A 14,898-nucleotide genomic window follows, 5' to 3' on the forward strand; every position below is an offset into this window, starting at 1 on the left:
GGTACTTTTATAACAGGCTCCAGGAAAGAATGGCCTGACGTTGCCGTAATGGAATAGTGAGCAATCGGCTTGCATCGCAGGGCAGAACGAAAAGTACGTACGCAAGAGAGAGTTGAGCCGTTTCACGCAATTTCCTGCGTTTTAGAACGGCAGCTCTATAAAACGGCACCACGTGACCATGTTTTCGTGCGGATACAAGGAGAGGGGGGGGGGGGTGCTGTGAACACGATTTTGACGGAATATTTCCCGAAACGTGTTTCCTCAAGACGCGGAGGCGTTTCCTCAAAGAAAACACTTTTGCGTTCCTGCTTCTCAGTTTGTTTTCTCTCCTATCAGCACCTCCTCGAGGAATAACAAAGAAAAAGCGACGCCACCAGGCGCGCAGGTGAGCGCAGTCAACAAGAGGAGCGGCGGCTCAACTCTGTTTCCCTTGTGGTTGCACTCGTAAGAAGAGTATGTTTGTGATCTGCGCTTTCGTGCGCCCGCAACTGTGTGACGACATACTTTCGAGAAGAACCGGCAGGCTTTCGTGTGTGCTGGCATACTTCCGTCGATGACGAATGCTGTGAACGCGATCGAGTGTCGCTTGACATTTCTGGAGCAGTTGCGGCCACGTTACCCCCACGGACGGACTCAGCCCGAAGGAAATACATCATTGTTGAGGTAGTTGGTGCATGTCTGAGTGTTAGTACACGTCTTAGTACATGCCTAGAAAAATGATTCTGGTGCATACGAGAATGCGCAGTAAAGACAGACCACGAGTACCACTGCCAACTGTACGTGGCCAACTGTACGCGGCCCGCAGGAACGTCCTTGCGGTTGAAGCAGTCGGTAAATGCCGAGGAGTTGGTAGTTGCCTAAGAGTTGGTGGATGCCTATGAGCTGAAGTACACGCCTTGGCACATGTTTAGACTTCAGTAAATGCCTAGGAAAAGAATTTTGGTCGAAAGAACAACTGTACGCTGTCTGGGTCAAAGGCCTTATTGTTGAGGTAGTTTATACATGTTTAGGCGTTGATACACACATATAAAAGTTGGTGCACGCCTAGGAAAAAAAGTTTGTAGGGATATGTGGGAGACACACGCGCCAAAAGCATCGGCAGTCTATAAGGTCATCCGCTACACTTTAGAGAGAAGTCGATAACAATGCCGACAGTCTTCTGCAGTTACTCGATGCCAGATTAGCACAAACCGTTTTATGTATTGAAAACGGAAGAAAAAATCGGTGCTTTTCCGCATCGTTCTCAGTTCATTGATGCCAGGTCGTCGGGCACAATATTAAGAACCACCGATGCCTGCTGTGTCTGCGCGCCATTTGTTGATGACTGTATGTGCACTATCTATCGGCGTCATTTGAAACGCAGATCTTGTTAGAAAGGCGAGATACTAGAGCGGTTGGTTTTCACTTAGATGGTGCGAAGACTCCTTTCGAAAGCGTTAGTGGCCTCCTTGTGTATTTATCCTCCGGAATCTAATTCTTTTTTTGGGTTTTTACGTTTAGGTTCCATTTGACGCGAAAAATTCGTGGTTTTTAGACAGCTAAAGCAGTTTCCAGTGGCCTCCGTTCCTGCATTCTCTGTCGTGAGTTGTGCCCCTTCGTTATGGCAGACCCCGCTTCCTCGGGATGGAAGACTAATGGTGAATTCCAATCGCAGGCCCGGAGCGGTCTGCACGCTCTGTGACAGAGCGCCTGAACCCGGCGCAGAGCGCGCGACCTGAAATTGCGATTCGAGTACACTTGCTCTGGCCAGAGCATGCAGGCCAGAGCATGTAGGGCGCCGCTATCGCCGCTGAATAAGAACGTCACGCAAACTTCCGGTCGGATCCGCCGATTTCGGCGGATTGGAAGACGCGATCCGTGCCTCAGATCTGCGTTTGGAATACAGTTGCTCCGAAAAGAGCAGGAAACGTTGCTCCAGAAGTGCTCCAACTCTGCGATTGGAAGTCACCATAAGGCCAGACAGCGAGGCAGGGACTCGAGGAAGAGCGGGCGTGCATGATGCGCAAACGGCAGCTGAACGCCGTCGTCCCCGTCGGCGTGGCATCCAGCAGAAGAGGAACGCGGAGGCAAGGGCAGCTGCTGGGGTGCGGGTGCTATTGCTGCCGCGTCCTCGTAGCGGACCTCCCCCCCATGTGGTCGCCGGGCCCTGACGCCGTTTTGGCAGCAACTCGAGGCCCGCTTCGCGCCGGCCGTCATCGCTCAGCGGCCGTTTTCGGAGCCAGCGCGCAATAAAGAGAAAATTCCCGCGGAAAAGGTATACCCTACGACGTTGGTCTTCGCGGCTCTTCGTAGCGTCTTTGCGGCGCGCGGAACGGCGCTGCAAGCAAGAAGGCACACGTGGAAAAGACGCGGCAACGATGTTGCTGCGTCACTTCGGCCCTTTCGTTGTTTTCTCTCCGTGGCCTTCCCAACTGTCATAATGCAGCTCGCGTGCTGTCACTTCCCGGTCGGTATGAACCTCCCGGTCTGAATCCTCCGCTTCAAATAGCCGTTTACGTTCGCTCACTTTTCCCCCATTAGTTTTCCTCAAGGTCTAGCTTCCCCCCCCCCCCCCCCCCGTTGAAGTGGGCGCGCACCCCCAGATTGATTACGCTGATCACCAAGGATTAGATAAGAGGAGGCGGTGAAACGAGAAAGGCACGCCTGTACTTCCGTGAAAACTCAAGTATACAAAGAATCAAAGGAGGCAGAAACGAGGAGAAGAAAAAAAAAAGATCGGAAGGGAAAGGGGAAGAGAGAGGGACCAGGGGTTCCTCCTAAAAATAGGCTACCGCGAGGCCGTCGGCTGCTGCGGTGTGGTGAGGTCTCCGGGAGTCTGTCGGTTGGCCCGGTTTCCGAGAGAATATGACTCTCCTCCTCGGCCCGTAAAGATGTATTTCTTTTTTACCTCATCCGCTGCTCCGCTCTACCTTTTCCTTTTCTCCTTCTCGTTGAAGGTATAACCGCCCGACGCTGCTCTCGTTCATCGCCATCTCTCCCTCATCCGCCCCCACCGAGTCTCCCTGGCGACGTGAGCGGACCCCGCGAGCGATTCGCAGCCGCCGAGGCGCACGCAGCACATATTTTCCCTCCGCTTCGTACGCCACACACGGCGTTCTAGAGCCTGACAGAACCCCGCTACTCTAGCTCGAACTCCCGGTCGAGTCGTCGAGTGGCGCAGAGGCCCGCAAGCCGCGCTGAACCTCACGGGACTACGCGTCAGTGTAGCCTTGCCGTGGGGAAGCGCTCAAGACTTCTGCCAATTGGGATTTACGTCGTGGCGCCAGGTTGGAGACGTTTCGGAAAAAAAAGAGGACTGTTCCTGAGAGCGGACCATTTGTTTTGTCGGTCTTGTCCGCAGCGTGTTGTTCCCCTCCGTGCTTCCTGACAGTCTAAGACCTGCATCCGTGGTCACTCCTGGTTATCGCCGTCGCGTTGTGACTGCAGAGGGGCTTGACGGCACCGTGCAAAGCATCGCAGCAAAGCAGCGAATGTGTGGAAGCAGCGTGCGACGTGCTGTTCGGCAAGGTGCGCCGCTCTGATCGGCGTGAAAGATCTGTGACATCCTCTCGAGCATTGAAGCCTCTTGACACTGTGTTCGACTCGCGTGGAATCCGAGGACCTCCACTCTTGCGGAAACGACGCTGAGCACCTACTGTTACGGAGCAGAACGCTTCGCGCAAGGAAGAGTTCCCGAGACGTTTTCACTCCGTCAGAATTGCTTCGTAGGTGGCACAGGAAGCCGTTGATATGCAGTCAACGATCTCTGTTGTCCGCGAGCCACGGAGGTTGATGCCTGTGTCGGCGTAATCTGTTCCTGACGCCGATTTGGTCGCGGAGGCTGCGCGGAACAATCGCTCCCCAGCAACCGCCACGGACGTGGTTAAAGGAGCCTCTTGTCTTTCGTCGCCTCAGCGAGCTCGACGCGCCCTACGGTGACTTAAATACCACCAGCCAGAGCGACGATAGCGAACGCCGAAGCGGACCGGAGGTCGCGCCGCCGATCAAGAGGGTCTTTGTCTCCCGGGAGGACGCGGGGAGGCGATGTCGTGATGACAAACGCGCGTCAGGCCGGGGACCGAGACGAATGATTGCGCATTTCGGTGGAGGTTTTTTTGGCTCGCATCGCTGCAAGCGGGCCCCGCTGGTTCATTCATCAGGCTCCCGGCGCTGCGGCCCAGGAGCGACTTGCCGTCTTGGCACCGCGGACCATCGATTCTTCTCTCATGGATCCTTCTTCTACCGTGCCTTCTTTCTCCTAACCCGGAAAGCACGCCGTGAAAAGTGACTCTCGCGGTAGCGTGTGCGACCGCTACCCGCTGAGAATCTTCGCCTCTTGCAGGGACTTCAGACTTCGAACTAGTCGCCTTAGTGCGCCGAATCTCCGGTGTTTCGTAGGAGCCGTTGAAAGTAACGAAAAAGAAACCCTGGCTAACTATAGTGTGACTTTGATCATCGCTCCATTGTGGTGAAGTTCGTGAAGTGTGCTTGGACGGCCGACGTGCAGTGAGCCTTGAGGACGGACTATAGGACCTCTTACACATTACGGTTCTCTCATCTTGTCGGTGGGTGTGTAGAGTTAGCTCGTGAGACACCGCGTTGTCTCGCCGGCTTATTACCGTTCACGATGAGGAGCACAAAGACGAGCTGCAAGCGTCCGCCGCCCTGCGCCAGGCGGGTGCTCAACCGCGAGCTCAGCGTGGCGTCCTCAACGTCCAGCTACAAGAGGGCCAGCTTCAAAGGTGAACAACGCGTCCGTTTTCCTCTTTTGCCCTGCACGTCAACTCCAAGACCAGACGGCAAGAACGAATGCAATCGGTTCCTGGCTCTTGGCGAGTTTGTCCTGGCCGGTATAATGTGAAGATTCTTTTCCACAGATACTCGTGAGAATCTTTGCCAGTAGACGAACCGGCACACCCCGGAGATAACCAGGATGTGGCGTCGCTTTTGATAAATGCCATCGGTGAAAATAATAGAATGGAATAGAGTTGGCATGGAACCATTACATTGTCTGGACGATGCCTTCCTTCGTGTCCGTTCGAGCGTTGTGTCCAGATTCTACGCTGAGCAGAGCCGGTGCAATATGACGGTTCTTTTCATTTGACTCCATTTCATTCGCATCGCCTACTGACAGATCCCGGCACAACCGTGAGCGTTGTATCATCAGTGTGAATTAAGGACGAAGGTTGAAAGGAATAAATATGACATACAATCGAAGATAGAGCCGTCCTTATCCCGGCTCTGTGAAAAAATGCTGGTACGCAAACCGGCTCAGCTGCAAGCTTCACTAATGCATATATTATATATAGATCGCGTGCGCGTTTTTCTGCTTGTATTATACGTTGGCATTTGTTTGAACCTCAGAACGCTCGGCGCGACTTTAGGTACATATTTTATATTCTTTCCACCCGTCTTATTTATTCCTTTTTGCGTTCCTAACTGTAATTCACTCCTCGGCATTATTATTTGTAACTGAGGGCATCTCATCCGTCCTAATTTGATGTAATGCATTTTCGAAAGTTGCGTGGTTTGCCAAACGGACGGTTTGCAAACACTGAACTCCCCATGTGGCAAAGTGGTGGTAATAGTAAAAGCTAAACTAACTGGCTCTTCTCTCCGAGTGCACGTTCCGCAACGGTGTAAGGAAGCGGTTAGCAATGGTCTTTACTTTCGCGGTTAGCGCTCGCGTGCCAAGGTAAGCAGTGGCAGTGTGCTGTTGGAGCTCGCCTCCCTGACGTTTTAACAGCGCCTTCCTTTTGCCTTTAACCACGCAGAAAGAAAGCACCCACGGATACGTTTGCGACGGCTGTTTAGTTCGAGTCCCGTAACTATCACTGCTGGCGAAACACTAGACGACGGCTTGAGTTTTTGTGTGCGCGGCCCCCGAACATTTTTTATTCGTCACGTCCTGAGATATTGTGCAAGAAGTTGCTTCCCTCCAGCTTAGCCTCATCCTACATTCTATGTCGGGAGTTGTCACAATCGGAGCACTGTGAGCCGTTTATGGATAGCCATGCACGACATAAAAAAAAAATAAACTCGCTAAACTTGACACCCTCTCCCAAGGTGAGGAAATGATAGGGACAGCTCAACTGCTGTCACCGTCTTTCTTGAAAACACTCATCCCCCCCCCCCCCCTTCCCCGATAACCGCGAGCATTATTTCGACGACGTTTAGCTGTGCGGGCGCTTCTCTGACGTCCGTTGATTTGTTATCGCACTTCTCGGCACCTCCCTTGACCCGTCCCCTTTTCAAACATCCGATGTGTACATCACGAGGAACAAGACCCACGGGTCGTTGAAGCGTGCCGCGAAGAAAAATAGGCTCTGACAGGACGGGAGTCCGGGATTTATTTATTTACGCAGCCGCCACGGCTGGATTGCTTTCCCACCGTCTAGCGGACGCATCGTTTTTGTGTCATGTTTTTTCCTCGCTTTGTGCCCTATAGTTTCACATCGCGCTTCACATTGTAATGTGCGCTTGCGATTAGAATGTATGTAATGATGATGATGACGATGTCTTATTTTTTCTCGCTCTCTCCCCTCTACAGGGTCTCATGCATCGTTCGCGATGGACGACGAACCAGAGCCCTCGGCGCCCCCGCTCGAGCTCATGGATAAAGTGGACGGCTACGAACAAGCCTCCTTCGACGCCGGTTAGTGTCACAGAGCGCACCCATTCGCGCATGCGCGTCTGTGTCTCGTCGTGCATAAGAATATAACATATAGTCTGCGTTTCCTCCGCTTTGTGTCACCGCTGGGCCAGCGATTCTAATATCGCTGGCTATATATGCCGACGTGAGAACGCTTGCGCTCATCGATCCATATATGACGTACAATAAACGTGGTAGAGGCTTGGAAGGTGTAACCGCTGCATACATGTGTGTGCTATATCTGGTTATTTTTCACATTACTAAGATACTGTAAAGGAATAAGTACAGACACGTACGGAACACAGCGAGCTGTTTGTCTTGTTACGTGTTCGTGTCTCGTCCTTCCTGCTGTTGCGCTATGGGAAATGATTACCGGCGGCTCTTAGTAAGAAAACAAGATAACAGGTAAAGATAAGAAGAAGAGGAAATAACTAGTTATAATAAATTTGCGGTGCGGCAGCAAAAAAGGGGCGTTTCGTATACGTCAGGTCCAAGCTGTCGACGCTAAAATGACTCGCGTGCCGGCATGAATGAATGGGCCGATACGATGCCGTATCGGAAGTGCCCTACAGGCCCCTACACGGACATGATTCATTCCCGTCAGTTCTATTCCACTGAATGGACTGTACGTCAAAGGGCAGAATGGGATAGAGACGGAATACAATGGTCGCATTATCTCTGCTCTCGACTGGGCATCTGTGTACTGCAAATGCGCCGACGTATATACTGCTCGCCATTTAGAGGACCGGCTTCTCTGCGCGAACGCACTGTACCTGCTGTGCCGTGCACTGCGTCGCAATCGGGGCTTTTCTGATGCGGGCTTTTGTCGGGTTGTGTGCGTACGTATTTGGTGGAATATGGAACGCTTTGCACGACTCCGAGCACTGCACCTCGGACTGGTGAGCGAGACGTCAGCGTATAAATAAAACTGCATGCAGTCGGCTCATCGGCTAGAGAACGCGAAGACAAGCTTGCTCTCTTCACTTCCACATTGAAGAGGCGGATACTGTCCCTTCTGGGCTCATAACTCGTGTCATCTGAATACAAATTAAACGTACCCCCGGCTGCGTATAGCTCCACTGAAGCTGTGCGCACCTGAAGAACAGCATAGTTGAACTGCCTGCTTTTGACGGGATGCTGCTTGCAGCGACAAGCAAACGTTACACTCGAATGTGACTCGCTTTTAGAGAAGCATCTCCTTACCCGTGTTATACTGCTGGACGTAATTGTTTTTTTTTATTTTAAATCTTCTTTTGCATGGCATACTTCACTAAAACTCGCCTTTCGTTCTCGTTCACGGTATAATAAGTGGGAAATAGGACTTCGTGCGCGTACACCTCCGCGTCAAATTTTTCTTTTTCTCTCAAAAAATTAACGCACAGTTGACGGGGTCGGAAAAATAGCTCATTTACAACATCTACAGCATATACGGCGCGCAATGCTGCAAATTAAATTCCTTGCCAAGTTCATGCGCTCTTGCGAGGCAATGTATACTGTCACCCTACTACTCTTTGCGTCTTAAAATGCGATTCCAGCTCGCGTAGGTTTAATCTAGTCCTGTCTCGCATTTTATGGCGGAAGATGAGGGGGGGGGGGGATTTGAGCATGACGTTTTCGCACGGCGCAGTTGCATACAGGCGTGGTCTTCCTCTCGTACACGTATAGATAGCTGTTATGACCGTTATACACGTTCTTGGACTGGAAACGACGCGACCTTACCTTTTTTCCCCGGGTCTCCTTTGTTTCACGCGCTTGCAAAGATGACACCACCGCGCTGCAAGCAGGTTTGATACGACCGGAGTTGCCGGCAAGGTGACGACGTTTTCCCAGTACATCGCACGGACACGAGCTCGTGGCCACGTGGTGACGTACGTGCATATAGACCGCACCACGTCACGCCAAATCAAGGTTGTGCCCGTGTATAGCGCATCCCGCGACACTTACACTTGCTGCCACGTTTAACCAGACCTCCATTATCCGCATTGTCATATACGGCGCGCGAAACTGTGCGCGGAGTATATAGTTCCGTGCAGTACTTGAGGAAGCGAAGTGTCCCTGCCCATAGCGCACGACAGTGCTGCCAGCCTCTCATAAACTCCGATGCTTTCACTGAACGATCGAGTTGGTACCCGAAAAGCTTATGAAACCCACGGCCTCCACTCATCTCTGAGACAGAAAACGCAACAAAGCAGCGATTAAACAAAATTTCTCAATGCCTTATCTCCCAGCAAATTATGGGTGTCAGTGGCGTAGTTGTAGTTACAGTACAATATTGTGGATAATGTTGCTTGTTCTTGTGTAACTTGTTGCTGCGGAGAGCGAGTGCTGACGTGCCACTGTTGCTGCACCTGTCGGTGCCCTCTGAGCCAGGGCCTAGTCAGAAGGATACGTTCCCTTCTATTGCCCTGCCTCAAGGGCAGTAACTTTGTATTACCTTAGTGAACTTCATCAATAGTCAAGCTGCCAGATAGCAGCTTTTGCTGTGGACTTCCCATCGTCATGCACTACACGGTGGTAAAATGAACATTATCTTTGCTATTAATGGGTCAGTCTCAGCCTGCGTGCGTTTAAACCACTGCACAGAACTTTCGCTCGGACGAGGCGCGAAGAACAATAGAGGCTGACGAACAAACGAGAGGATAAAGCGAAATCAAGGAGAAGGTCTCACACGTATCAAGAGAGAAACAGGATACCCGAATTTACCGTATTACCCGTCCCCTCCTCGGCAGTCCTAATAATTGCTTCCGGTGTACATAGCGTCAGCCAGTTCGTTCGTTCTTTAGAAATAAATAGAGAGAGGAGGAAAAAAAGAAAGTTTCCTTTGTTATCGGAATCGGGATAGTCGGAAAACAATGGGAGGTTGCGCGGCACGCACACAACAGCCACGGTGGCGCGCGCGCACGCAACTGCCTAGATTTAGTTTTTTTTTTCTTCTATCTCTCTCTTTCATTCTGCAGTTTTGAAGAAGGCGACAACGTGTGCTCTCTCGCTTGACGTTCCCTCCTCCTCCTCCTTCCCTCTTTCGTCGTGTTTACGGTGACCACGTGACCGACGCGCTTGGTTTGAAGGCGAGCGCCAAGCGTCCTCGCTTGCGAAGAAGAATAACGAAAAGTAAGAAGAGGCGATGCATGAGAGATGAGCGGAAAATAGAAAAGAGAAGAAAACGTAAGGAAAAACGGGGGGGGGGGGGGGGGGCGAATACTGCGTTCGTTTATTTCGCCCGATCGACCCGACAGACCCACTGCGCTCCGAGAAGACTGCTGGAAAGCGGAGCGGGTGTGCGAGCTGCATAGATAGACCGGCGCCGTTCTCAGTCTTATATACTAAATCGCCGGTTGATAACGGGAGCCAGAATGGCTCAGACGAGCATCTTCTTCGAGCCCGTTGAGTTCGGCAAGCGCAAGCAGCCCGTCGTAGTGACGGTGGAACCGTGCCTCTTCGGCTTCGGTGAGAGCTCGACGACTTGGAACGACATCCGCGCTTGAGATTTTGCTGCTGCTGCATGCTGCTGCTGCACGCATATATTTCTTTTTTGCGGGCCGCAGAGACCGAAGAAAGCTTGAGCTGAAAGTTTCTTCTTGTCCAATTTATTCTACCTCACTTCCCGCCGGATCCTTTTTGTTTTATTTACATTGACAGTTACTGAACGTCACACGTGTGCAGCCAACTGAATTGATGAAGACCAGCGGAGGCTATAAACCTTCGTGCCGAGGTTAATTAATATAGAGCGATTGTTAGCACTAGGACGGTTGTTAGCGCCTCCTCAATATCCGGAGTGCTATACCTGACTACGTTCTGATACATGTGATACAGGATTGCGAGCAGACTCATTTCCTTGCACTCCCGCGACCGTGTCACGTGACAAAGCCTCCCACGATACTGCATACCTTTGTTAGTGCAGTGGGCGTTTCTTCGTGCGGTACGGAACAGTGTACATCCGCATGGGCTCGCGTACAGTTGAGTTCGTTGTTTTTGCATCTGACCTTGATATTATTTACTTAGACGCGATTTTTTGCCGAGTTGGAGAGTTTTCGCGTAGCCGAAGTGTGCGTAAAAGACGTATACGTGACCTGGCACGTGCCTCCTGCGCATGCACAGTGCCAAACGCGTGCCTTCATATGCCTCCGTCGAACATCGGATTGACAACGGCAGTGAGTGGCCGCACGGCATGGCTAGAACTGCCTGTTAATATAGGGTTAACAGAGACGTCTGTCAAAAAGTACTCTCTTTACAGAGTTCTTCTATTGACAGAGTACAGAATTTCGTATAGTCTACTTATAAAGAATGCGAAACTCTATTTGTAGAGAGTTTTATGCTCTGTCAATACAAATTATACTCTCAATAGCGAGTATACTTTTTATTAACTCGCTCTGTTATCTCTTTATTAATAGAGAGTTCTAGCGCCGTATAATACACCCCGCTGATCCAGTGTACGTCGTCCGCGCTAGAAATCTGCACAATGCTAAAACTCTCGATCTGGTCACAAGAAAATACTAAACCTGCAGATATTGTTCAGCGCAGCTGTCGTTAATGCTTGCTCGGTGTGCTGTGTGCTGTTTGCAGTGGACGTCCCACCTCCCTACGCGCCCTCGACACCGAAAGAAGAGGATACTCCTAAGCGAGCGCCGCTACCATGGTACGAACCCCCGACCTTCTTGTTTGTTGCTACACGCGACTTGCTTAGCTTTCAGAGCGCGCTCTATTTACCTGATTAAACCAGAGGCGATGAATACCAGCTCGTCAATATGTTTCGACAGGAAGGCATGCACCTTTTTGTTACTTACCTGTCGGGCAGAAACTTGGATGTTAACGGAAAGCAAGCTATGGAAAGGAAAATTCTAGTGAATAATAATAATAATAATAATTGGTTTTTGGTGGAAAGGAAATGGCGCAGTATCTGTCTCATATATCGTTGGACACCTGAACCGCGCCGTAAGGGAAGGGATAAAGGAGGGAGTAAAATTCTAGTGGTAACGTTTAGAAATGGGGAGAGAGCAGAGTGGGCGAGAAAACGAAGGCGAGTTATCTATATCATGGTCCAAACCAAGAACAGATTGTAAACATGAGCTGGGGCGTGTAATGAGAAGGCAAGATAACCGATGGTCCTTAAGGGTAACGGAGTGGATTCCAAGAGAAGGCAAGCGTAGCAGTGGGCGGGAGATAAAGAAGTTTGCGGGGATAGGGTGGCCGCAGCTGGGCACAGGACAGGGTTAATTGGAGAGGTATGGGAGATTCCTTTCCTCTGCACTGGGTGTAATCAGGCTGATGATAATGCTGATGATTGCGATCATCTCTTCACCGCGGATGCCATAGCAAGCGTTCATCGTGTCGACCTGTCATGTTAAAAACTAGAAGTATGTACGTCAATGCATAAACTTGTGTACGCGCGAATGGGCCAAGTAAATTCCGACAGGTCCACTGACTCGGCAACCTACGTGGTGATCACTTTTTATGTTCTCGCGCCATTTTTGTAAGGAAAGGTTTTTCGCCACTCTCACCGCTAACGGATTTTACGTCTTCATAACAGCGCTCAGATGGAGCTTCTCGATATTTTCGCCCGACGCAAAGGCTCTTCGAGCCGCCCGTAGATGAGTCAGATTCAATGCAACAAGCGCTTAAGTCTCTCTGCGCCTCCCATAGGGAACAACGGGGCAGGGATCACTGACCGCAAGGAACTTCCTCGGAAGGATGTGTAAACAGAGCACGCCGGCTGTGCTTGCAGCTTGGGTCGAGACCGCGGCGCCCCTGCTTGGTGCGAACAACGTGATCAATGGACCGCGTAAACACGGGTTCGCACACACCAGTGCGGGGCTGACGGAGCATCCGCTGAGGGACCTACGCTCCTCAAACGACAGCGCATCTGCCCGCACCAGCGGAATGTTTCCGCGTCCTCGCTCGAGAGCGCAGTACATTACTGTCGCACTTAGGGGCGCGCTTCTTCGTTGTCTCGTGAGGGAGTTCGAATACAACCAATATTCTCGCTTACCCTGGGACACGTTGTTGCCCGTTTAAAGTCCTAACGAACGCGGTGTTTCGCTTCTATATAAACCAAAAAGCCTCGCAGTCAGTGCAATGAATAGAAGAAACCAGCTCCATGCATAGTGTTTAGTTCGTAATGGGGAAATGATCGTTTGTTCATTTGTGTACATGGGTTGCTGTAGCTCGCGGCCACGGGTGGAGACTTCAAATCGAATTAAGTCTTTAGTTGGACTCTATGACGTTGCAAGGAACTAACAGATATCCAAAAAGTGCGTTGACGGGGAATGAGAACCTTGTGCAAGACATACAAGGTTGGCGCATTTGTAAAAGACCACGTATTTTTACATCGCAAAAGCAGGACACGATAACATCACCATAACACAACACTGTAATAACTTGAGAATGATAATGTAACAACTTCTGTAAAATCGATTTGGTAAATTATTGCACGGGGCGAAATTATTCCGGAACCCTCCACTACGGCACCTCTTTCTTCCTTTCTCCTTTCACTCCCTCCTTTATCCCTTCCCTTATGGCGCGGTTCAGGTGTCCGCCGATATGTGAGACAGATACCGCGCCAGTTCCTTTCCCCAAAAACCAATCTTTTCCACATTATTGCACGTATTATTTTAGTGCGGTTTTTCTACATTATTTGTATTCTTTGAACATATGCTGATGTGGTGCAGCTCTGCCATTTACGGCTTGGGCTGACCTGCTCATTTGTTCTGTATATTTCTATGAGCAATAAAGGCTTTATTATAATTACTCTTCTAACGAAACAGCTATCGATGCCTCCTCAACGAACAGTCGTGCCTTGCCAAGGGACACAGAACAGCTTCTGAATGTAAGAGTGGTGTCCGTGCTCGCAGCACTCCGCAGGTGACGGAGCAAGAGGCCCGGCAAGCCTTAACCAAGCACGTGGCCAAGCACTGCTGCTACGGCAAGGCGTGCGCGCGAGACATGGCCATCACCAAGATCGACCACACGTCCGCCTTCCACGTGAGTGGAGCTGCCTGCACGCTCCGCGCTACGTTAGAAAGATTTAGCACAGCACTACAGCGCCTAGAACTCTAGGCACTATTATAGCCCTAGCCGCGCCCGCTAATGCGCTCCGCTTCCGCTAGGGGGCCGCCTGCTCATGCGCAGCTCGCCCTGAAGGCGCCAGAGGGCGCCACGTGCGCCTGCCGCGTCGGGACCAATCAGCGCGTGCGGTTCGCGGTTCGCTGATCGCGCTATGCTAGAACTCTCTGTTGTCTCGTCATTCTTTCCCTCGTCGGGGTACATGTGAGAGCGATATAAAAGGGAACACTTCAAACGATCGCCGCACTTTATCTCGTGGACTAACTGGCTCACTCCATCTCCCGACCCTCTCCGCTCATGTACAGCAGCTGGGAAGTTCAGGATAAGCACGTTAGGCTTGTCCTAGGCTCTCAACGCCGGACTTGCTGTTGTATTAAATACATTTCCTCTCTCTGTTCTTCTGTCCTAGCATGAGCGAGAAGTGCAGTTTTCCTTTTTTTGCAGTTAATAGTTCTCCTTTACACGCACGATTTCAGTAACGTGCCCTTTCAAGTTCGATGCAGAAGAAAAAATAAACTTGCGCCTTGAGTGCGAGCTGATCGTTCCCTTTATTGTTGCTCGCATCTGTACGCACAGTCGAGGCGCTCGCAGGGACAAGAAGAGCGTGGTTAGGAGGGAGGCATCGTTGCTCCTAACCGAGCCAGTAAATCGAGCGATAGTCCCGCTACTATACGGGGAGGGCGCGCTGGCAGCCGTTGGAGGTCGATTCACCGGTCGATCAGCAGAGAATACTTGAGGGAGCGGCGCTTGTCCGCTGGGCGCCGGCAGCTTATATCGAGCCTGAAAAACGCGAGCCAGAGCAGGTTTTTGGGCGCCGTTAATCGACCGTTGACATATCGACCACGCGTTCTGCGAGCGCCGGCGGACGTTTTGGATGGTGCGCAAATGATGGCTCCGCGGGCGGCATCGCTCGGAGTAGCAGTTGCGTTTGTTCGTCGGAAGCGCAGAAGCGGATGCGGGCCGCATGAGCAGCAAATCGACCGTTGGCGCCACTCTATTCACTTGGCGCGTTTAGGTACATATTTTCACTTAGTCATCTTGGTTTTGCAGATCAATAAAGAGTGATAAAGAGAAATTTAGAGGCAGGAAGAGCGGAGAGATCGGCCAGCCCTTACAAAAATGGTCTTTAGACAGACTGTAGACTTCTTATTGATTCTGTTGTCTTCCTATAGATATTTCTTTTTGTCTATTCATAGCCTATAGACTGT

At 51.1% G+C, this 14,898-nt stretch overlaps 1 protein-coding gene across 4 annotated transcripts in view; it reads left to right on the plus strand.

The window, feature by feature from the left end:
- Nucleotides 1-14,898, plus strand: part of LOC144098845 (protein SSUH2 homolog) — a 72,397-nt gene that overhangs the window by 35,137 nt on the left and 22,362 nt on the right. For 2 of the 4 annotated variants that reach the window (XM_077631754.1, XM_077631753.1), the window contains exons 3-5: nucleotides 6,530-6,634; nucleotides 11,195-11,267; nucleotides 13,480-13,609. In XM_077631754.1, the coding sequence (XP_077487880.1) occupies nucleotides 6,530-6,634; nucleotides 11,195-11,267; nucleotides 13,480-13,609 (308 nt within the window). Of the gene's footprint in view, nucleotides 1-3,023; nucleotides 4,722-6,529; nucleotides 6,635-9,882; nucleotides 10,079-11,194; nucleotides 11,268-13,479; nucleotides 13,610-14,898 lie in introns of those variants that run through there. The other 2 variants (XM_077631755.1, XM_077631756.1) reach the window with 2 other exon arrangements.

Source organism: Amblyomma americanum, chromosome 7 (assembly GCF_052857255.1).
Source record: "Amblyomma americanum isolate KBUSLIRL-KWMA chromosome 7, ASM5285725v1, whole genome shotgun sequence".
NCBI lineage: Eukaryota > Metazoa > Arthropoda > Arachnida > Ixodida > Ixodidae > Amblyomma > Amblyomma americanum.